The sequence below is a fragment of the Pelophylax lessonae genome, assembly GCF_965119305.1.
Source record: "Pelophylax lessonae genome assembly, chromosome: 1".
Taxonomy (NCBI): Eukaryota; Metazoa; Chordata; class Amphibia; order Anura; family Ranidae; genus Pelophylax; species Pelophylax lessonae.
In genome coordinates this window covers 311,466,300-311,489,958 of record NC_138768.1, presented here as the reverse complement: position 1 = coordinate 311,489,958, position 23,659 = coordinate 311,466,300, and the positions used below count along the sequence as shown (strand labels likewise).

The following is a 23,659-nucleotide window of genomic DNA, read 5'->3' as shown; positions in this document are numbered from 1 at the left end:
TATTTATTTATTTTTTTTTTTTTTAGATTGGTGCCTTCCATTTAATAGCATATGTAAGTGATTTTGTGTTTGACTGCTCATATGCCAAGATATAGATCTCTGGTTGTCTTGTTTTTACAGAAGGTGGTACAGTTGTCCAGACACAATCTGCTTCATATAGCGCAACATCTAAGAAAGTGGGCAGGTAAATATGAGATGTCTTTAAAAGGAATGTATGGTGAATTTGCACATATTTCATGTCTTTCTTTCTTTCTTTTCTTTTCTTTTTTTTTTTTTTTTTCTTCCTTCATGGTCAAGACTTACAAGGGTTTTGTCAAGTAACTATGAAATGTTGCATATTTAATATGTTGACTTTATTCAGCCAGAATTTGTATTCTCTTCACATTGGAGCCTTGTATCACCCTTGGCTTTCCATTTTGTTTATAGAACTCAAGGGGGATCTCATAGCAGTGACTAATTTACATTATTAGACGGTTCAGTAGGAGGTTCAAGTCGGACAAGCTAAACCTTATAGCTTTGTTTAATCTGCATGCTGCCCATTTAGCTGATCCATAGTGCTCTGGGAACACTTTGTCATGTATTGAATATTTATTTGCAAATCAAAGTTTGTCTTTAATATGGTGTGTTTGTAAATTTATACATTCAAATAAAATCTAAAACTGTAAAAATCGTATGAACCAAATTAAATCGACTCAAAATATAAATATTTCCCCTTCCAAATATCTTTTTTTTTTTTCACTGTGTATAGTTTGGTACTAGAGATCAGTTTTTGCTTCTCTTGATGTTCTCTCTTGCATGAAACTACTCTAGGAAAATCCAGCAGCCAAAGGTGTAGAAATGGGTGTGTTTACAGTGCCTTGAAAAAGTATTTATACTCCTTGATATTTGCCACATTGTCATGTTACTACCAAAGACGTATTTCGTGTGATAGATTAGTGATGACAAGCCTTAGCACCCCAGATGTTTTGGAACTACATTTTCAATGATGCTCAACTACACTGCAGAGTGCATGAACATCATGGGAAATGTAGCTCCAAAATATCTGGGGTGCCAAGGTTCACCATCACTGTGATAGACCAGCACAAAGTGGCACATAATTGTGAAGTGGAAGGCAAATGATCAATGGTTTTCAAAATGTTTTACAAATATCTGAAAAGTGTGGAGTGCATTTGTATTCAGCCCCCTTTACTCTGATACCCCTAAAATCTAGTGGAACCAATTGCCTTCAGAATTTATTCTCTATATAAATACACCTGTTCTGTGAAGCCCTCTGAGGCTTGTTAGAGAACCTTAGTGCATAAACAGCATCATGAAGGCCAAGGAACACACTAGACAGGTCAGGGATAAAGTTGTGGAGAAGTTTAAAGCAGGATTAGGTTATGAAATTAATATCCCAAGCTTTGAACATCTCACGGAGCACTGTTCAATCCATTATCTGAAAATGGAAAGAGTATGGCACAACTGCAAATCTACCAAGACATGGCCATCCACCTAAACTGATAGTCCGGGCAAGGAGAGCATTACTCAGAGAAGCAGCCAAAAGGCCCATGGTAACTGGAGGAGCTGCAGAGATCCACACCTCAGGTGGGAGAATCTGTCCACAGGACAACTAAGTCTTGCACTCCACAAATTTGGCCTTTATGGAAGAGTGGCAAGAATAAAGCTATTGTTGAAAGAAAGCCATAAGAAGTTCAATTTAAACAATCAAAAAATTTGGGGGAGCATACCCATGTATTTCTAAAGCTGGTGCAGCTGTGAACCAAAAGACATGTATATTAAAAAAGAATAGCGCACACATGCAAAAGAAATTACCAAATTTGAAGACAATCCATAAATAAAAATGGGGATTTGGTCCCACCATATGGCCAAAGAGTGCTCAAGCCCACCACTACGTCAAAGTACCCCATTATCAGTGGGTCTTACACTATCCATGAAAAAGAGATGAATCCAGCCTTTCTAACCCTTGGAGACAACACTCCTTGCTGGGAAAGATGTGCAAATGCACTACAGGGGACTCCTCCTATATCCACTTGATAGTTGACTCTGATTGAGTACAGGTGTGTGTGGGGGGTGGGGAGGGCTGCTCAACCTCAGTAGTCTGGTCAGACCGAATACATAATAAACAAGCAAAAAATTTGGGGTAGCATACTCATGTATTTCTAAAGCTGGTGCAGCTGTGAACCAAAAGACATGTATATTAAAGAATAGCGCACACATGCAAAAGAAATTACCAAATTTGAAGACAATCCATAAATAAAAAAAACTAAGTCTTGCGCTCCACAAATTTGGCCTTTATGGAAGAGTGGCAAGAATAAAGCTATTGTTGAAAGAAAGCCATAAGAAGTTCAATTTGCAGTTTGCAAGAAGCCATGTGGGGGACACAGCAAACATGTAGAAGAAGGTGCTCTGGTCAGATGAGACCAAAATGGAACTTTTTAGCCTAAAAGCAAAATGCGAAGTGTGGTGGAAAACTAGCACTGCACATCACCCTGAACACACCATCCCCACCGTGAAACATGGTGGGAACAGCATTATGTTGTAGGGATGCTTTTCTTCAGCAGGGACAGGGAAGCTGGTCAGAGTTGATGGAAGATGGAAGGAGCCAAATACAGGGCAATCTTAGAAGAAAACCTGTTAGAATCTGCAAAAGACTTGAGACTGGGGTGGAGGGTCACCTTCCAGCAGGACAACGACCCTAAAAACACAACCAGAGCTACAATGGAATGGTTTAGATCAAAACATATTCATGTGTTAGAATGGCCCAGTCAAAGTCTAGACCTAAATCCAATTAAAAGATCTGCGGCAAAACACAAATTGCTCTTCAGACACTCCATCCAATCTGACGGAGCATGAGCGATTTTGCTAAGAATAATGGGCAAAAATTTCACTCTCTCTAGATGTGTAAAGCTGGTAGAGACATCCCCAAAAATACTTGCAGCTGTAATTGCAGTGAAAGGTGGTTCTAGAAAGTATTGACTCAGGGGCGCTGAATACAATTGCACGCCACACTTTTCACATATTTATTTGTAAAACATTTTGAAAACCGTTTATCATTTTCCTTCCACTTCACAATATGTGCCACTTTGTGTTGGTCTTTCACATAAAATCCCCAACTTTTTTGGTTGTAAGATGACAAAATGTGGAACATTTCAAGGGGTATAAATACTTTTTCAAGGCACTGTATACTTCACAAAAAAAAAAAAAAAAAACAGGGATGCTAGTCCAGTGGGATTCTTTTTTTTTTTTTTTTTGCATATTTCAGCCAGGCAACAGCCTAGGTCTAATTGCCCTGTTGCATTTTATAATGCTGTTCCTACTTCTGCATTTAAAACTCTTGACTTTCTATCATTGGAAATGGGAGAAAAAAACATACAACTAGTCATGGTCTAGTGATCTCTGCCAAAGATCACATGCTGGAATATCTAATCCTTTGGTCGCATGACTAGTAGCAAAGAGCACCAAAAATTTGGTTTCAATAACCTTTTTTTTTTTTTTTTAGTTCTACACTACTATAAATTCCTGTTTATGTTGGCATAACTCTGTTTTATTGTTTTAATGCCTGCAGTGTATTTGATCGGGAGGATGATGGTGTGGCAGCCACGCAGAGGAGAGAGGCAGAAAGGAAGAAGGAGCTCATGAAGGCCCAAAACCTTCCTAAAACACCAGCCACACAAGCTCGCAAAGCCATGATTGAGAAACTGGGGAAGGATAGTGGAAGGTATGCACTTTCACATTATCCATGGTACAGTTCTGGGTTTGTACACCTGCCATAGCAGGTAATGGTTCCCACTCTTCAGTTCCTGTTGGATTTATTACTTTTATGTAATGGAACAAGAAGCAGCAAGAGTAGCACTTCTAGGAATTGAACTAGGAACTTTGATGGGGAAATGGTTACTGGAGTGGCTGCGGGATATTTTTATTGTACAGGGTTTATAAAAAGTGTAGCTGCTGACGTGTAATAAACAGCCACTTACCTTTCCAGCAGTGTACTCTCCCCAGCCATGTTCGCTGTGTGGCCTCCCTTGGCAGCGCCAGCATTTCCCTTATGGACATTAGGCTGTGACAGCTTGCGGCTTCACAGTCGGGTGCCTACTGTGCATGAACCAGCGGCGCTGCGCTGTCACTGGTTCCGGAGTCTTCTAGGACCTGTCATGTGTCCCAGAGGACTTCAAGACTTAAGGCGACCGGAACAGAAATGGGAGCAAGTACCTGTCAAAATCCACTTTGGGTGGATCTCCTCTTTAAAGAGAAGGGTTTTCAGGGATCGTCTAAAGATGGATAGATTAGGAGATAGCAGGACCATTATGGGGTAAGGAGTTCCAAAGGATTGGAGAAGCTTGGGAGAATACCTGGAGGCTAGCATGGGAGGAGGTGGCAAGAGAGCTAGAGAGCAGGAAGTTTTGGGAGGATGGAAGTGAGCGGTTTGGTTGATATTTTCAGACTGGGCTAGTGATGTACTGTAGCTGGGGGCAGAGTTGTGGATGGCTTTGTAAGTTGTTAGTACTAGTAGTTAGTAGTTGGGTGACCAGAAGCCAGTGGAGGGATTGGCAGACATGGGTACTAGATACTGAGAAGTTGGTAAGGTGGGTGAGTCTGGCAGCAGCATTCATAATGGACTGAAGGGGGTTAGTCTAAGTAAGGGAATCTGAGGAGGGAGTTGCAGTAGTCAGGGCCAGAGATAACCAGGGAGTAAATTAGATGCTTAGTGGTGTCAATGGTTAAAAAGGGCCTATTCTGGAGATGTTGCAGAGGTTGAGGCAGCATAATTTGGACAGGGATTGGATGTGGGCCTGAAAGGACACTTCTGAGTCCAGAGTTACTCCTAACACCCTGACATGTGAGGAAGGACTGATAATTGTGCCATTGATCTTCACAGAGAAGTCACGGGAAGAGGCATGTGGGGGAGGAAATATTATGAGCTCAGTTTTGGATAGAATGAGTTTGAGGAAGTGGTGTGACATGTAGTCAGATATGTCTGTTAGTAAATCAGTGATACGTGAGAAAACTGATGGGGTGAGCTGAGCGGTAGAGATCGGGGTGTCGTCAGGATAGAAATGGTATCGGAAGTCATGGGAGGTGATCAGCTGATCCAGAGAAGAAGTGTACATCAAGAATAGAAGAGGTCAAAGGACAGAACCTTGAGGGACCCCAACTGTAAGAGGAGTACGATATTTTTGTAACTTGGTCAAAAACCCAAAAGTCATTGGTTTTAAATTTTTACCCTTTCTTGCCTGTATCTACAATTTTTTTATTCAAAGGAAAGGCAGCATTATTAATGTTGTACGTGCTATTTCTGACCTGTTTTTCTCTGCAGAGTGGGAATTTGTGTCTATGGGAATTTTCCAAAGACTGTAAAGTTGCAGTGGATGAAAATAACTAAAAGATGTATTTACGGTGTTTTGATATTCACTGGCCGACCTTCTTTAGTAAAGATTTTTTTAGACAATCGGAGTAAAGCTTTAAATTCATGATCCAATATATAAAAGGCCATTTCTTTCCATATTCTGAAAATGCCATTTACAGAGATTTTCATTTGTAGGAAAGTTTATAACCGTATGGAAACTTCATGGTTTTCCTCCTATCTTGCTGTCTGGTATCTGGATTTTATTTGCAGTCACCAGCAAAGCAAGTGAAGCAAGAGTCTGACTTTTCACTGTCTGGCTGAACATCTAGCCTGCTATATCTAGGCCCCTTACATGCAGTAGATGATTGCTGACTGTTTACTTTTACTGTTTGCTGCTGGATCATTAGCTGTCTGCTGCATGTCTAAGTAATACAGGACTTGGGTAGATGCTCAGCTTTCACAACACATGGTGAAGCAAAGCAAACTGTAAAAATCTGCAGTGACAATTTAGTTTGCAGTGGATGTATGATGCACACTTCTATTTTTTTTTCTTTCTTTTTTGTACTGGCACTGTTAAATTTTCAGTGGGATAGAATGAGTTGAAATGTATTGTATTTATGTAAAACCTAACATGAACTCTTTTGCTGTATTTTATTCTGTTAAATATAAGATTGGGAGCATTTTTTTTTGTTTCAAGAAATTACGATTTAAGGAAGCATTTTTACATATTTTTTTTCCCCAAGTAGTACAAAAACCTGCTTATCTTCCAGAAATGCATTGCTATTCTGTGCACTCTGCAGTGTCAACAACTCTGAGCAGTTTTCTGTGGACTACAAAACTTCTCCTATCCATTATGGAGAGGGGGAGGTTTTTGTCGTGTTTTTTTTTCCTTTATTTTATAGCACTTCCTGTCCGAGGGTGTTCCTGCATGAATGCAGTGCAGTGAGTGATCATTGTCACCCTAGGAAATGAAGTGTTAGTGACAGAATCACCAGGTGTAAGTAAAGGAACAAAAGCTTTAAAAAAAAAAAAAAAAAAAAAGGGGGACTTGGGCGTTCCCTTTGCGAGATTGTACTTCAAAGCTGCTCAATTGCAACCCTTTTCTGGGTGGGACATTTTGAGCAACCGAGATCCCATTCAGGCAATTCTTTTGTCTAGATCCAGTTGATATAATTTTTTGGCTCAATTGCGGGCGGGCAGGCTTTGGGAATGTTCCCAATATCACACTTGGATTCTTTTGATTAAAGTTTGAGATGAGATGAAGCGAATTATGAGATCTGATGGGATAGCAAAGTACCTACCTATTTGGGAGGGAGGGTGTTTTGGAAGAATAAGGCCAACTGCAGAGCTTTGATGGCTGGTACTCCAGGGGTGCCCAGTTCCTTCATCAGTTATTTGACAATGACTAACTGAAATCCTTTTCAGGATTTACGAGAATTCGATATGCCCTCTTGCAGATTCTTCCAATTCCTCCAGCTTCGTCATGCCCACTCGGCCCAGGCTAAGCAAACTACTCTTAGACCGCAACACTCCACTTATGGACCAGTTGGCTACTGCTACAGGCAAAAAAGGGCCTCATTTCCACCCTTACTAGTTCTTGGGTACCATACAGCTTCACATCAGGAGAGTTTGGGATATGGCTATAGCTGCCTTATATGGGGAGATTTGGCAAACTATTCTCAAACCGGTCCTGCTAGTGTTCCTTTCACCAATGCAATGTCTATTCCAACCCTTTGTTATATATTGTTACAGAATGTCGTATAAATTACATTTCTGGAACTGTAGAGAGAGTCTGAACTGTCCCAGATGTGGAGGATCCCCTGCAGATCTTCTACATATGCTTTGGAAGTGCCCCACACTTGTGCATTGCTGGCGTTGTGTTATCGCTACTATCAATCAAGCATTCCAGTCTCCCTTGCACAATGGCCTGTTGACCTCTACATTGGGTTTCTTAGCTGAAGTAGTATATACAGTAGCTTGCAAAAGTGAGTACACCCCTCACATTTTTGTAAATATTTTATTATAGCTTTTCATGTGACAACACTGAAGAAATGGCACTTTGCTACAATGTAAAGTGGTGAGTGTACAGCTTGTAGAACAGTGTAAATTTGCTGTCCCCTCAAAATAACGTAACACACAGCCATTTATGTCTAAACCGCTTGTTCATGGCTTTCACAAGAACTTCACAGGTTTCCACTGGAGTCCTCTTCCACTCCTCCATGACATCACCACAGAGCTGGTGGATGTTGGAGACCTTGCGCTCCTCCACCTTCCGTTTGAGGATGCCCCACAGATGCTCAATAGGGTTTAGGTCTGGAGACATGCTTGGCCAGTCCATCACCTTTTACCTTCAGTGTCTTTAGCAAGGAAGTGGTCGTCTTGGAAGTGTGTTTGGGGTCGTTATGTTGGACTACTGCCCTGCGGCCCAGTATCCGAAGGGAGGGAATCATGCTCTGCTTCAGTATGTCACAGTACATGTTGGCATTCATTGTTCCCTCAATGAACTGTAGCTCCACAGTGCCGGCAGCACTTATGCAGCCCCAGACCATGACACTTCCACCACCATGCTTGACTATAGGCAAGGCACACTTGTCTTTGTACACCTCACCTGTTTGCCGCCAAACACAATCTGTGTGAGCACTGACAGGCTGATCCCCCCCCCCCCCACCCCTTCAACTTCTGCAGCAATGCTGGCACCACTCGTGTCTATTTCCCAAAGACAACCTCTGGATATGACGCTGAGCACGTGCACTCAACTTCTTTGGCCGACCATGGCGGGGCCTGTGAGTGGAAGCTGTCCTGTTAAACCGCTGTATGGTCTTGGCCACTGTGCTGCAGCTCAGTTTTAGGGTCTTGGCAGTTCTCATAGCCTAGGCCCTCTTTATGTAGTGCAACCATTCTTTTTTTCAGATCCTCAGAGTTCTTTACCATTAAGTGCCATGTTGAACTTCCAGTGACCAGTATGAGCGAGTGAGAGCAAGAACACCAAATTTAGCACACCTGCCCCCCATTCACACCTGAGACCTTGTAACAATAATGAGCCACATGACACTGGGGAGAGGGGGGGGTGGATATTTTCACTTAGGGGTGTACTCACTTTTGTTGCCAGCAGTTTAGACATTAATGGCTGTGTGTTTGAGTTATTTTGAGGGTGCAGCAAATTTACACTGTTATACAAGCTGTACACTCATGACTTTACATTGTAGCAAAGTGACATTTCTTCAGTATTGTCACATAAAAAGATATAACAAAAGATTTACAAAAAATGTGAGAGGTGTACTCACTTTTTTGAGATACTGTATGCCTCAATCTTTGGCCTGTAAATTTTCACACTCCCTCCTACTTTTGAGGACTGGCGAACACAGGTTAATTTTACTGCGATGAGGCACTCCCCACAAGATCAACAAATTATAGGACCCATGGGTGCACATTCCAGGACTAGCCCCCATAGCAGTAGTGCCCCTGCAGATTCTACAATGTTAACTGTACTGGTGGTGAGACTAGATCAGAAACGACTGGTATGTTGTACAGGCGAATATGGGTGGCAAAAGCAAACAATGGGTAGGCATGTCCTGTGATGATTTTGTTTTCTGATATGGGCTTAGTGGTACAGCTCCCTTGTTTGTGATGAAAAATGTTTGAAACTTTGTTGCTCCGCCTAATGATAAATGGGCATCAGGATTAAGGATATCCCCTTCTTGATCTCAGTGTATTATTCATCTCCAGTTATATTGTTAACTATGAGCCTTTGTAAAGTAGCTTCTACTCGATATGTTTATATTGAGGTAATGTATGACTGCTTTGTTTTTTTTCTTTGTTTTTTTTTTTTTTTTTTTATTTGTAAAATTATAAAACTTTAAATAAAAAGTTGGAGAAAAAAAAAATAAAGAAAACATGCACCCCTATATCGAAGTACTGGTAAGCTGCAATATATACATTTTTGTTCTTTGGGTGTAGATGCACTTTAATGTTCACATAGAATGAGGACTGCGCATTCTAAAGACCTTAATCTTGAAATGATTTATAATGACTTTGTGCATCATCTTCATTCTTTTTTTTCCTAGCTCATCTAGTCCTGCTTTTGCCAAAGTCGCCACTCCAAAGTCATCTGCATTTGGCGTCCCTAATGCAAACAGTATCAAGCAAATGTTGTTAGACTGGTGCAAAGCAAAGACCCGAGGTTATGAGGTATGTCTAAGAGATCTTATATGTTCCATGTATCCCGTTTCTGGAAATAAAATTATTGTAAAAAGTAGCTTTATCTTCAGAAAAATTTGTACTAAGATAGTTATGAAGGCTACCATTGCTGTCCTTTCGAACTGAAGATGCCATTTGCCTGGTTGTTATTTTTTTATTTTATCTGGTACACATATGCAGTTCAGTAAGGCCCCTTTCACACATGCTGTCCGTTCATCCGTTTTTCATCCGTTTTTGCATTGGTAGTGGATGGAAAAAAAACGGATGAAAAACGGATGAACAATGGATGAAAAAGGAAGGAAAACGGATGAAAAAGGACGAAAAACGGATACATTTTGACGTGACTGAACTGATGAACTGAACGGACTGTATGTGTGAAAAGGGCCTAATTCTGACTGCACTGATTTAATTTGCTGTGTATTTGCTCCAGGTCAATGACACGGAAAGCATTGAAGACCTAGAAGGTCAAATGAGTAGCATTAGGATAGGACGTCAGCAATCGCATCATTCTATCTGTAGAGGTTTTCTTTTAGCTGTAGTTTTTAAGTAACCATCCTCATTTGAATGTTTGGGAGCTGATTTACACCAGCATAAAAATGAATGTGTTTTTCAACATTTTTAGTACTGAGGTGATGGGAAGCTACCATTGTCACTTACTTCCTTTTCCAGCATGTGGACATCCATAACTTTTCTTCCAGCTGGAGTGATGGAATGGCCTTCTGTGCCTTGGTCCATAACTTCTTCCCTGAGGCGTTCGACTACAACCAGCTCAGTCCACAGAACAGAAGACAGAATTTTGACCTGGCCTTCTCAGCTGCAGAGTATGTATTGGCTTTCTTGACAGGCTTGTTTTTTTTTCCTATGTGTCTTGATTTTATCAGAAATTCACATTGTCACAGAGGGAACACTAATGTTTTACTTGTTATATCAGCAAAATTCTTTGCCGAAAACCTAGGACATGCACAGTCCTCCATTAGTGGTCATAGCTATGTATGTGGTAGCTAAAGGCTGACCTCCATGCAACCGTAATAGGTACCTTTTACAGTGGAGCCCCTACCAGTAGCAAGGCTCAGTAGAATGAATCGGCAGGGAGCTAAGTTTAAATTGTATCAGCAAATGTAAGATTTCCATTCAAAATCAAAAGTTTATACCTATGGGTCCATGGGTGATTTTTGACATGAGGTTTTCAGAGAGCCATTCCTGATCATGCATTTTTTTTCATATGCATAGAATACTGAGGCTTTTGACAGATTTATTTTAAGTAGTGATACCATTCAGACAACATATACTGTTATATATTTCATGCTGCTGGTCCTAAAAGCATGCCACCAGCTGTGTTTAAATTGCACTGATTCCCAGTCGGTACCAGCTTGAAATCACTAACACCTATAATGTACTTAACCTGCTTTTCAGCACTGCCTGGACTTGGCTTATTAATGTATGGAATGGTATATGTTGTGTGCTCTATGTTGTATGGTGCTCCCAAGAATAATGGCTTTTATTGGCGCATATAACCATGCACAAGACTTTTATTCAGCAAGGCTGCAAAAAAAACTGATTTGATGCAGGAGGCCTTAGTACAGCAAGTCTATAGCAAAAGTGTCCCACCACACACACACACCCTTGTGCTGCAAAGGCAGCTAAAAGGGAGCATGCACATGCCATGACTGGGATGCTTTGCTTAATAGCCACGGCAAAATTGATCCCCCTTTTCATGTTTGGGAGGTGGGGGGGCAGTACTGCTACCAAATGTGACCTATTAACCGAGCGAATGGGACAGCACTTCAACAGCGTGTAATGCACGCACTGTTGGTGCAGTATTTCCAAGGTTAAAGTAGGCAACGTATCACCTGTCAAATATCTCTGAAAAGTAATCCAATTCCATACTCTGAGAGCCCCGTGCATTATTCAGCCCACAAACATAAAGGCCTGTGGATAGCTGAGACCAATAATTAAGTCTGGCTACTCATTAGTTTGCCAGAATGCATTCTGCTGTGTAACTGACCCTTTTATTCTAGGACTGTGCCATTTGCCCTTTAGATGCTAATATAAAGGCTTCAAAACTGGAATTCCAGCCAAACTTTTACATTTAAAAAACATAGATGTGAACTATTTTATACTTGCTGTAGCATTTGTAGTGCTGGTCAGCCAGTCTTGTGATATAAACATCTCTGGAATACTGCATTACCAGCGTGGTGATACACCAGTTCACCAGTGTAGTTTTCTGTGTTATCAAGCTGCCTATTGCACCATGCATCTTCCTAAAACTGATGTGCTCTCTGGCTTTCTTGCTATAAGGTTTTTGCAGTATTTTAAACTAACTGAATATGTTTCATAAATCTGGAATACTTTTTAATGTTGCTTCGAGTCCATACTTTTCCTGCTTTTGTATAATTATTTTGTTGCTTTCCTTTATCATTTAAATGTTATTAATGTAGGAAATGTCCTATTTGCTGTGAAAGTCTGAATATTTATTGACTTTGTTTCAAATGTTTTCCGAAGTGCTAATGCTGAGAAAGCAGTACTTTTTGAGGATGAAATGGTACAGTTCCCTGGGGGGGAAATAGTGGAGGCCCATTCTGCCATCAGTCCCTGCCTGCTCGGCCACATGGCATGTGCTCCTGCTTTTGGATCTCGAACTACAAGAGATTTTCTTGTTTTCAGTTTGCTTCTCTACTGCTGGCAGCTTCTAGACTATGCACTTGGCCAATTGCAAGCAGTCCAGTGAAATGCAGTTGCATTTGATCTGCAAACCAATTTGGCTTTTTTTATTTTTGGAGAACGGAGGACAGTAAAGCTACCATTTCGCTCAGACCGGTGTTCCCCAAATCAATCCTTAAGGCTTACAAAGACTGTGTGCATATAGACACTCCAGCCCAGTCTTTAGCAAAAATAAAGAAGGCATGAAGTGCACTTATCAGTGGCTCAGTAATATATTCCCCGGTTTCTTCGCAATAACAGGGTAGCCACCTGAGATGACCTTTTTAAGGTGAACGCTGGCCTTTTTGTAAGATTTTGGATACAATGCAGATCAAAAGTAAGGTTTTGGCTTGCATTCCACTTTAAATTAGGTGCTGCATTTAATGTTTATTGGCTATCAGTTATACTGGCTTCCCTCCCCATTGTGAGAGCAGTGGGCCACTCCCTAACCACTGGTGGGTATTTTCTTTGCTCCTGGCAGCCAGATAGTGCAGTGGCACAGCTCAGGAATAGGGAGAATGTGCTGCTGGCTGGGGAGCATTAAAGCATCTTGTTGGTTAGCTCATAATTATTCTGTTTTAATCATTCCATTTTTTTTAAGGTGGTACGGTGTGCTGGGTAATACCAAACACACCCATTATTTAGTTTTTGAAATTGTGTGCCACTGCTTGTGGTCCCTAATTGATTGAGTTGAGCAATACTATTTTTAAAGATCGTGAAATTATGCCTTTAGCATGTGTATGTAGTCTTCCTCTCATTCCGTTCTACAACATTAATGATGTTTATCATTTTTAATGTCTTTTCCTATGGCGACCGCTTTGAGCTGCCTCACTGGACAATTGCCAAGGATAGTTGCCTATCTGAGCCTCTCGTACTTAAAAGTACATGGAATGTCATGATTCTGAAACCTAATTTACAGAAAAGCCTGTAGGGAAATGCTTCTAATTCTGCGCAACCTATCATTTTTTTAATGTTCTGTGGGTGTGGGTGCTTGCTTTATCTTTATGTATTTTGAGACTAGTGTAGTGTATGTACCAGAATTTATATGGGATAAGTATATGTAAATAAATGGTTTAAATATACAAAATAATGCATTTAAAGTAAGGTTTTTTTTTTTGTTTTTTTTTTCTTTTAACAATGCATGACCATTAGATTTGTTCATAGATAATTTTTAAATAGGAGATGAGGCACTGAAATATCGCACTGAAAATACAAATGGCCTGGCCATCTGGATTGGAACCCAAAGGGGGCCATATCTCCAAAACAAAGTCAGATCCTAAATTATTTCAGTCTTGGGAGTACAATCGAGTAGGAAGGTACAATTCTATGCAGTTCAGTAATCATGGTCTGGCCATTTGCATTTTCCTGTAGCTCACATGAGACCTTTCTGAATGTCAAGATCCAAGCAAGGCATCTTATGGAAAACTAAAGTTGGATTAGGGCCAGGGTGCCTTTGCCCTTGAAGAACTTCATGAACTTACAGAAGTCTAGCAGCTGTGTGGCTTTTTAAGAACTTTTTCCATTTGTGGGTCCTGTCATGTGAGCAGCCACCAACTACGCACATACATATATTCATGTGCTGCACACGCTCAGATTCCCACAAAATCTGTGCCACCTCTTTACTGTCTGGCTTTGTTGCACTTCACAATGACTGTTTCCATACCCCAGCACTTCTTCCACCATTCACAAACACACTCCATGTAATTGTAAGATATCTGTTTGTTACCCCAGTATATTATTGTTCTACCCAACCATGCACCCCAATTCTTGAATCCTCACAGCATGGGTATGTTCATGATATGGCACTAGAATGTTTAAACCACTGATGAATGTCTCTCTTGTCTCTTCTTTTTCTCTTTCTCCCCACCGGGCTGTGTTCACTGGTTTCCCTCTCTTTCCACCTCCTCTTCCCATCCGTTCACCAATAGGAAGCACGCTGACTGTCCACAGTTACTAGACGCAGAGGATATGGTCCGCATGCGAGAACCGGACTGGAAGTGTGTGTACACGTACATCCAGGAGTTCTACCGCTGCCTCGTGCAGAAGGGGATGGTAAAAACCAAAAAGTCCTAGGACTTTTTCCAAGATAGACTCACTGGTGAGAATGCTATTTATCAGTACATAGGAAGCTGTTTGTGTACGCTGTTTGTGAGGAGTGCAGTTTTCCATGCATGTGATGCTGAGTGCCAAGAGTGTGAAGAGTGTGCTGAGAAGGGTTAACATGAAGAACACGGTCTGCTTTTTCTTAAACAATAAATTAAAACAGATCTAGCACTTAGCTTGACACTTCAACCTGTCTTGTGAATTGTCTGTCTTCTGAGTGTTTCCAGAGAATCTCTTCCTTTCTGCTAAACGGCACATTCCAACGGAAGAGCAGTATTCTTTAAAGTGGCTGTAAACCTCTGAAATAAAAAAAATTAAGAGCCTATCCCTCTGTAATGTGTACTAGCTCAATACAAAGCACAAACTGGCAATTCTGTCTCCCCTCTTGCTACCTGCATTAGTTACTTTTGTAAGATTATCCTGACTCCACAGAATCTAGGGAGACTGCCCCGTCCCCACCTTCAGCACACGCAAGGTGCTTGACAGCCTCAACTGTGCATGTTTCCCTATGAGACTGTAGAGGTGGGTGTGTGATTTCCCTTCACTCAGGTTTCCGATTACACTCAGCTCTGTTCTGCTGTCTGTGACATCATATCCCTGCCCCCTTCCCGCTAGAATGGAGAAATAGCCTTTGGTCTGTGTGTTTTTAGAAAGCTGTAGAGGACAGAAGTATGAAGATAAAAAGGTGCAACGTATGTAGGAAAATGTTTCATCTGTGTCACTTCTGTTTCTAAGGGTTTACAGCCACTTTAAGAGCAATCTGTGGAATAGGAATCCAAGTTAGTTTTTATCTATCGTTCATTGACAGACGCAGCTTCATATCTTCTTGACCATTGGGTTATGATCCTCCCTTCAGGAATAGGACACTAGGCAGGAAAAAGCTTTACCACGCCTATGGGGCTGTCCCTGCAGGCATAACCCCACACACTCTGCTACAGCCCTCAGTTTGTTTCTGCCTAGTTTAGGAGTAGGACCTAGTTCCCTGCTGGAACTTCGGTCTTCGCTATTTAATAGGGAAACTTTTGTTATGTCATTTTTTTATTTACTAGTTGGAGTTCCTGGAGAACTACAAGCAACAGCCGGCTGGGTTTCGGACTGGATAATCTATATCCTTAAGGTCTCCCAGCCTGGCCAGCGTGCGTGAGCAGGTTATAGTCCAGCACTAGGCCTTGCCACGCCAGAGCCCCGATGGAAGGGGACAAGCCTGTGAGTGAACCGTCTCGCCCTCACTCGTTTCTGGGGTGGGTGGGCGTCTTCACTTCTTTCCGGAACCATGCACTTCCTTGATCAGGACAAATGGGTTCACAAACTGATCCATCCGATCAGGGTACAAGATCGAATTCCAGTCTTGACCGTCAGCCATGTTCTTCCCGTCCAATCTTTGCCTATCTGCAGACTGGTTAGGGGATCTCCGAGAGGCGGTACAGGATCTGCTTTCACAAAGGGTGATTGTGCCGGTTCCCTCTCAGGAACTTTTTCAAGGGATTTATTCAAACCTGTTTACTGTGCCTAGGAAAGAGGGCAAGGTGCGTCCTATCCTGGACCTCAAGGCTCTGAACCACTTTGTGCGGGTCCAGAAGTTTCAAATGGAATCCATCCGAACGGTAGTGGCGTCCTTACACCAGGGAGACTTTTTGGCCTCCATAGATATCAAGGACGCATATCTACACATTCCTATCTACGCTGGACACCAACGGTTTCTTCGATTTTGCTTTAGCAGAGGAGCATTATCAATTTGTGGCATTACCCTTTGGTCTCGCCTCCGCCCCCAGGGTTTTTACCAAGGTGCTGGCCCCGGTGTTGGCATTACTACGCAAACAGGGGATTTCGGTACTGGGGTAGCTGGACAATCTCCTCTTGAGAGCAGACTCTCATTCAGCCCTGCTGGGTGACTTGACGATCCCTGTCAGAACCCTGCAAGAGTTTGGTTGGAACATCAATTTCAAGAAAACCGCCCTGATACCTTCCTTGAGCTTTGGCGAGGGTCTCAGAGGTTTGTAGCCAGGTCTCGGGATTCTTTGGCTGAAGCCACAGACACACTGGTGGCTCCTTGGGATCAGTATCGACTGATTTATGCCTTCCCTCCTCTGAAACTCCTGCCGAGGCTTCTACGCAGGATAGATGTGGAAGGGATTCCGGTCATTCTGGTGACCCCAGACTGGCCTCGCCAGTCTTGGTACGCAGACCTAGTAAAGTTGGTCACAGATGCTCCTTGATAGATAAAAACAAAAGAAAATGTAAACACATGGCTGCATTCAGATAAAATATATCAATAAATAAATCAATGAGCTGGCTTGAGTATTGCATATATGTACATAAAATTCATAACACAGTATAAATATATAATATCACATTTAATTCATAAATATACATGTTGCATCACAACATAATAACATTGATACATCATTGCTAGTTGATAACCTTTAATAAATGCATACAAGTCAGCCCATTACATCATAGCATGATACGATTGCACATAATGATGTCAATGATTTCCTATTAGACTTTCTGGACTAGCACCAGCATGAACGATAAATAATAAATTTAAGGTTAAAATTGTTTACAGTACATAAGATAGTAGGCACATAGTCATAACGTGGCATCCAAAACAGCTTTACGCGTTTCATGGTTGTAACCAATCATCAGGAGCAGATGCGAAATGTATAAATATATACGTGTCTAATAAGATACATAATTATTAGTATAATATAACAAACGGCCAAAAAAAGAAGAAAGAAGGGAAGAAAAGAAAAAGGGGTAGGGAAGGGGAAAGTGGAAAAATTCTAAATAAAAAGAAAGGAAAAAAAAGGGGGGGGGGGAGAAAGGGGATGGGGATATACCTGTTGGCACTTGCAGGGTAGCTAAAGTTACAAAAATCGCATGAAGTAGATTGAAGGTGCATAGGGAAATATCACCCATTTCCGGGAGCTGTGGCAAAGGGTTCGCGGTGGAAGGTCAGCACAACCACCACTGGATAAACATGTGGAAATTGTGTGGTATACCCTAATAAATCAGCAGAGAAACAAATGGATATCTCAGATGTGCTGCTGTAAAGTACATTAAAATGTATAGACAAGCTATATACGTGGTTTCCTATATGATTCAAATAAAGATAATAACAGATGCTCCTTGGAGACTTCCTCTCAGGGAAGATCTGCTGTCTCAAGGTCCGATCTTCCATCTTGCTTTACAGTCGCTGGCTTTAACGGCATGACTGTTGAAAGCCAGGTGTTGAGGGATAGAGGTCTTTCTGACTCTGTGATTCCTACGTTATTGAAGGCCAGGAATTCTACTTCCAGGAAGATCTGTCTTCGTACGTGGAAATCGTACATTTCATGGTGTGAATCGCTAAAGGTGCACCCTCACTTGTTTTCCGTAGCTAGGGTTGTTGGCCTTTCTGCAAAAAGGGGTTAGACAGTGGTTGGCTTTGGGTACTATCAAAGGCCAAGTGTCGGGTCTGGCTATATATTTCTAACGCCCGTTAGCTACGCATGCCTTGATTCACACTTTCATTCAGGGGGTGCGCCATATGGCTCCTCCAAGGCGAGGATCTGAATTTGGTATTGTCTGTTCTTCAAAAGTCTCCTTTTGAGAACGTTGGGGAAATTTCTCTGCTTTCATTGTCTCAGAAGGTTGCCTTTTTGGTGGCTATCACTTCTGCCTGCATTGGTGGTCCACAGAGATTAAGTGGTTCTTCGACCTAATCAGTCTTTTCTTCCTAAGGTAGTTTTTTATTTTCGTTTGAATGAAGACATTATGCTGCCTTCTCTTGTCCTAGGCCCAAGCATCCCAAGTAAATTGCTTTGCAGTCTTTGGATGTGGTTCGGGCAATCAGGGTTTACCTGGAGACTATGGAGTCTTTCAGAAAATCAGACGCTCTTTTTATCGTTACCGAAGGACCTCGTAAGGGATTGGCTGCGTCTTCTGCGACCATATCCAGATGGATCAGGCAGGCGGGGGTTCAGGCTTATTCACTGAAGGGTCAGGTTCCTTCTTTCCCTGTTAAGGCACATTCTACTACAGTTCGGAGTGCCTCTTGGGCTTTTCGCCATCAAGCGTCAGTAATGCAAGACGGCAACTTGGTCGCCTGTGCATAAGTTCACAAATAAGATGTGTTGGCATCTTCAGATGCCTCTTTTGGCCACAAGGTTTTGCAGGCTGCTATTTAATAGTGAACCTTTGTTTCTCTTTGAGGGTGTATGTTTGTTTTTTTTTTTGTTTTTTTCTAGGTGAGCTCCAGTTGTTCCTGGTTGAGCTCCTTGTTACCTGGTTGGCTAAGTTTTAGCTTTTGGGGAATTGCGTTCTTATTTGCGTTTTTTTTCTCACCCCTCATGCAAATACTGCTTTGGGACGTCCCAATGGTCAAGAAGATATGGAGCTGCGTCGGTCAATGAACGATAGAGAAAACTGGATTTTTGTACTTACTGTAAAATCCCTTTCTCTGAAGTTCATTGACAGACGCAGCACCCGCCCCTCTGAGTTGAATGGGGTTTTTGTCTTCTAAACACTTCTTGCAATGAAACTGAGGGCTGTAGCAGAGTGTGTGGGGTTATGCCTGCAGGGACAGCCTTATAGGCGTGGTAAAGATTTTTCCTGCCTAATGTCCTATTCCTGAAGGGTGGAGCATAACCTAATGGTCAAGAAGATATGGAGCTGCGTCTGCAATTGCACTTCAGAGAAGGATTTTACGGTAAGTACAAAAATCGACTTTTTTCAATACATTGAACTTATATGTATGAATATGTTTTGCAAGTAAAGGATGTAAAAATTTTGTTTAGCAGTTTTACATAGTGGCCACTCTTGTTGCTGGAACAAGACACTGAGCTTCCCTAATCTCCCTCTGCACTAGGGGTGCTTACAAAGTCTTTGTCATATGCTAAGGCTTTCTGTTTGAGAAAGGTCAGTTTGCATAAGTTAGTTCTGAACCTACATGATCCAGTAGGTCCAGAACTATGATATACAAGCTGGCCTTCCTCATAGGGCAAGCCCTATCATATAACCAGAGATTTTCTAAGCACCCTCCTGAGGGAGAATAGGAAAACTCTTTTCTACAGAGACTTCAGCAAGGGATAAATTGACCAACTATAAAACATTTTTTGACAATGTACAAGATGTATATGATGCCTTCAAATGCACTTTAAGAACCAAATATATGCATATAATTTAACTTTTTTTGTGTGTGTGTGTGTTTGTAGCCTTTCATAATGTTAAGCACGTTCTACCCACATATATGTGAATCAGGGGAAAAAAAAAAAAAAAAACTTTGTTGTGCTTTGGGGGCTCTTACTGCTCTGATTCTGCATGTGGGTCATGCTGTATAGTGAGGACCAAGTTTGCAAGGGTGTACTGGAGACATCTTGATTTGTATCGGATGTTCTCTGTTTGCAAAAGTAGATAAAGTTGTTGCATAGTTATATTTAGTGGGATAAAACTACTTAAAGTGGAGTTCCACCCTAAATTTATACTTGCCTCCATCTTCTCGCTCCGGGTCACCTGAAAAACAAATGGATAATCGCAATTTTTTATTTTTTTTTAACCTCGTATAGAAGAAAATATACTTGCCTTACTTCCTTCTTCCTCCCCTCGGCGGCCACGGCGATTCGTCACTTCCTGGCTTTGCAATGATTCCTGGGAGCTGAACGTCATCGCTCCCAGGAATCAATGCGCCTGCACCGGCCCCGACGTCAGTTCCGGTTCACGCGCGTCATTCCCTTCTAAACAGCTTCTGGGCATGCCCAGAAGCTGTGGAGGGATGACGCGCGCGCATCGGAAGTGACGGCGGGGCCGGTGCAGTGCATCCTGGGACCGAAGAGGATCGCGCTGGATTCAAGCTGCCCACACCTGAGATGGCAGCGCTGGACAATACTTTTTCAAGGTAAGTATTTCTCCTAAAAGGTAAGTGCAACCCGGGACAGATCAGAGGCTAGCCATTGTGGAATGTACTAGCCCTGACTGTCCCAGGGGTATTTTTATTAAAAAAAGTATTCCCAGGGTGGAACTCCGCTTTAAAGCATTCAGAACATTTATATATTTTCTGAAAGCAGAGGTCCTATAGAATAAGATTTATGTTGCACTATATTTGTGCTACGGTTTTGTTAAATGCATATTTTTAGGAATAATAGAATAAAATGAATTTTAGTGCAAACATACAATACAATGCAATACCCATTTGTTTGTAAAATATAAAAGATGATGTTGCTTCAACTTAATACAATGTTGCTCAACCTTTTTTACCTTCGAGGAACCCCTGGCAAAAAATCTAAAATCCCAGGGAACCCCTGAACTATTCATATATACAGCTCACAGAACATTTATGTTGATATAACCATTATTTTTAGAAATAGCATTAAATCAAATGAATATTATGTTACCTATCTAATGTGAAACTTTTTTTATGCTTTTTTTTTTTTGCACAGATGGTTAATTTTGGGTCTAACTTCAATGATGTACAGGGGGTCATAAGGGCACAGTGGAAAGGGGGGAGGGGGGTTACACTATGTGGGAGCAGGGCACATTATGTGAGGGGGAAGCGGGGCACATTGTGGTGCACACAGCTGGGCACATTACATGGGGCACAGTGCATGGGGCAGACCGTGGGGGACAGACTGCAGGGCATAGTGTGGGGTACACAGCTAGGCACACTACAGTACTGGCTTCCTTATGCAGATGCAGCTGTTCAGTCCTCTAGTGGCGTGCTGATCCTGTCCATCCCAGATGCTGTCCTACAAGCACCTGGGATGGACAGGAGGGTAGGAAGGGCTAGCGGGAACAGCACGCCACAGCATATAGGTAGGGGAGCGGCTGGGATACGAACTCTGCGTGTGTCAGCAGAGGGGATGGGATCTACCTGTCAGTTGCCTGCGACTGACAGGTAGATCGCCGCAGAACCCCCAGTTGAGAAACGCTGGCTTAATAGATACCAAAGTGAAGTCTTAAAATTGCATGTGCATGTTATATTGCAAAAAACTACACAAAAATCTCAACAGATGCTACTTTAAAAGCCTTTACAGCTCATTAGTTTAAAGCTAACTGAAAGTTCTGGTGCTAGAATTGTTGCTCTCTCTCATGTAACATGTTCCAGTATCTGCACCCCCACCCTCCCCCTCCCCCTCCTAATGACAGTGGGGGGGGGGGATCCTTTCCCTGCAAATGCTGTCACAATTTGAAAACAGCAGGGCTCCGCCCACACAACCCCATCATTCATTCTGTTTTCTATGACTACAAATTCTCAATGAACTACGAGAGCCCTGGCGAGCGTCTTTGTAATTCATTGATCTTCCTGTTCTCAAATTAATACATGCGCTTTTTTTTTTTTTTAACCTGCACAAAAATTTGCATTTATTGTGGGTTTTTTTTTTTTTTTTTTAAAAGGTGAACTTGGCCTTAACCCCTTGTGATAGCAAGTTAAACAAACTAACATGTGATAGCATTGGGCAGCTGACTGGTACTATTCATGGAGACAATGGGGGTGAAAGACCCCAGTGTCTTCCCAGCCCTCCCAAGCATCTACACCCGCATTTTGAAGCTCTTCGATGTGGTCCCAGGCTTACGGTAAGAGCAGTGGAGCTCAGGAACCACATGGGGTATCGCACAGCCGCCGGATCACTTTCACTTTACAGCCAGGAGCCAGCTGAGGAAAACTGGCACAGCCGATGGCTATTACTGCGTAGGTCCAAAGAGATTCACTGGTTAAGCTGGCAATACACTAGTAGATTTTCAAATGAGCATTCGTATGAAAATTCTTCGTACATTCGATAACTGAACATATGATGTTCAAAAGCTAATTTTGTTTGCTTTTAATATTTGATTTTGGAATGAATTTAAATTCCTCAAACGAGATAAGCTGTTTAGAGATTTTTTAGTTCAAACTTTCCATCCTGTTTCTTCAAATTCTCTAATCACTTTGGTCAAAAACAAACTTTGATTTGACTCCAACAATTCGAAACTTGACCAAAAGTATTTAAAACTAACAGTTTCAAACTAAATTTTACTAGTGTATAGGCAGCTTTATAAACCTTTTAGATTACTGGTAGCATGCAAAGAGAGAGGTATGTATGTAAGTGTTTGCCATGTACTTTAAAGGAATTAGTTTTGTTGTTATGCCCATCTTATGGTGGGCTATTGCCTCTCATCTATAAATGTTGCAAGTCCACAATCCTTGCTTTTCCCAACTGAGCTTTATGCTCTTAACTCAAATAGCTATAGAATAAAAGATTTGTTGCCTTTTTAAACCGTAGAAAAAAAATATCCATATGTCATGTTTTAATAGGTAGGCGTGTATTTGGGCAGCTGATTGTCACCAGGTTTACAACCAATAGTCATATCTGTTTAATGTCCCTCAGCTGAAGGTATCTAATTGCTGTCCTCTGGCACGCTCAGATCTTCAGCACATTGCTTGGACATTCATCAGTTCACAGTTGTGTTGGAAGAGTATTCAATCCAAGAGACTAGTCATGCACTTATATGGAATTTAGGGAGCTTGTTTCTGTAGATACATAAACCAAATCACGGAAATTATGAGTCACAGAGCTTGTATATATGCCCAAGCAAAGATCACGTTTAATACCATGGCCCCAGTACGCTGCATATTCAGTATGCCACAGTGTATTTGCTGTCATTGTGGTGTACTTTAACAAAAATGATGGCAGAAATAGAACCCTCCTCTTTGGGCAATTTTTTCCCCACTGTGATTCACATTTATAACAAATAATTGATGGTGACCTGCTGTCATCTTAATTGGTACTCTCACTGTCCACTGAAGCATGCTGGTTGGCAATACAGCTTACATAAACAGAATAGAGGAAGCATTTTCGGCCTGGTTTAGACTTGCTTACTACTGAAATGCTAAAAGGTTTGCCGCTCAGGCTGGAAAGGATTGGTTAGAAATTATTTCTAAAATTGAAAATGCATATTGTTGTTTGACCATTCCAGATGAAAACCCCTTATCTCAGTGGTGTCAGAAACTGCCACTTTATTTTGCAGGTTGTATACTAGTGCCAAGGCAGTACATTTGAGCCAGTTCAGGTAGCTGGTAAGTGAGATGACTGCCCAGAACTAGTATGTGGTCCTTGAGTCAGAGTGGCTGCTCCCATCAGTTTGACCAGGTTCCAATTAAGTGGAAATCCCACTTTTATTTTCCTCTCCTTCACAGATTAAGGTTTAAACTGGCCATACACTGAATAAAATTTGGCCAGTTCAGCAGGGACCAGCCAAATTGAGAGTGGACTGCCATACACGGATCTAAATGTCTGTTGAAAGGACAAGTTTGTAGGAAGGCAATTGTGATCCCCTTGTGCTCCCCTAAAATAAAAATCA

At 41.8% G+C, this 23,659-nt stretch overlaps 1 protein-coding gene across 1 annotated transcript in view; it reads left to right on the top strand.

The window, feature by feature from the left end:
• SMTN (smoothelin) overlaps positions 1 to 23,659 on the top strand; it is a 269,740-nt gene that overhangs the window by 227,075 nt on the left and 19,006 nt on the right. Inside the window, exons 15-18 of the mRNA XM_082260465.1 lie at positions 121 to 184; positions 3,566 to 3,718; positions 9,409 to 9,532; positions 10,211 to 10,362. Coding sequence (XP_082116591.1) covers positions 121 to 184; positions 3,566 to 3,718; positions 9,409 to 9,532; positions 10,211 to 10,362 — 493 coding nt within the window. The remainder of the gene's footprint in view (positions 1 to 120; positions 185 to 3,565; positions 3,719 to 9,408; positions 9,533 to 10,210; positions 10,363 to 23,659) is intronic.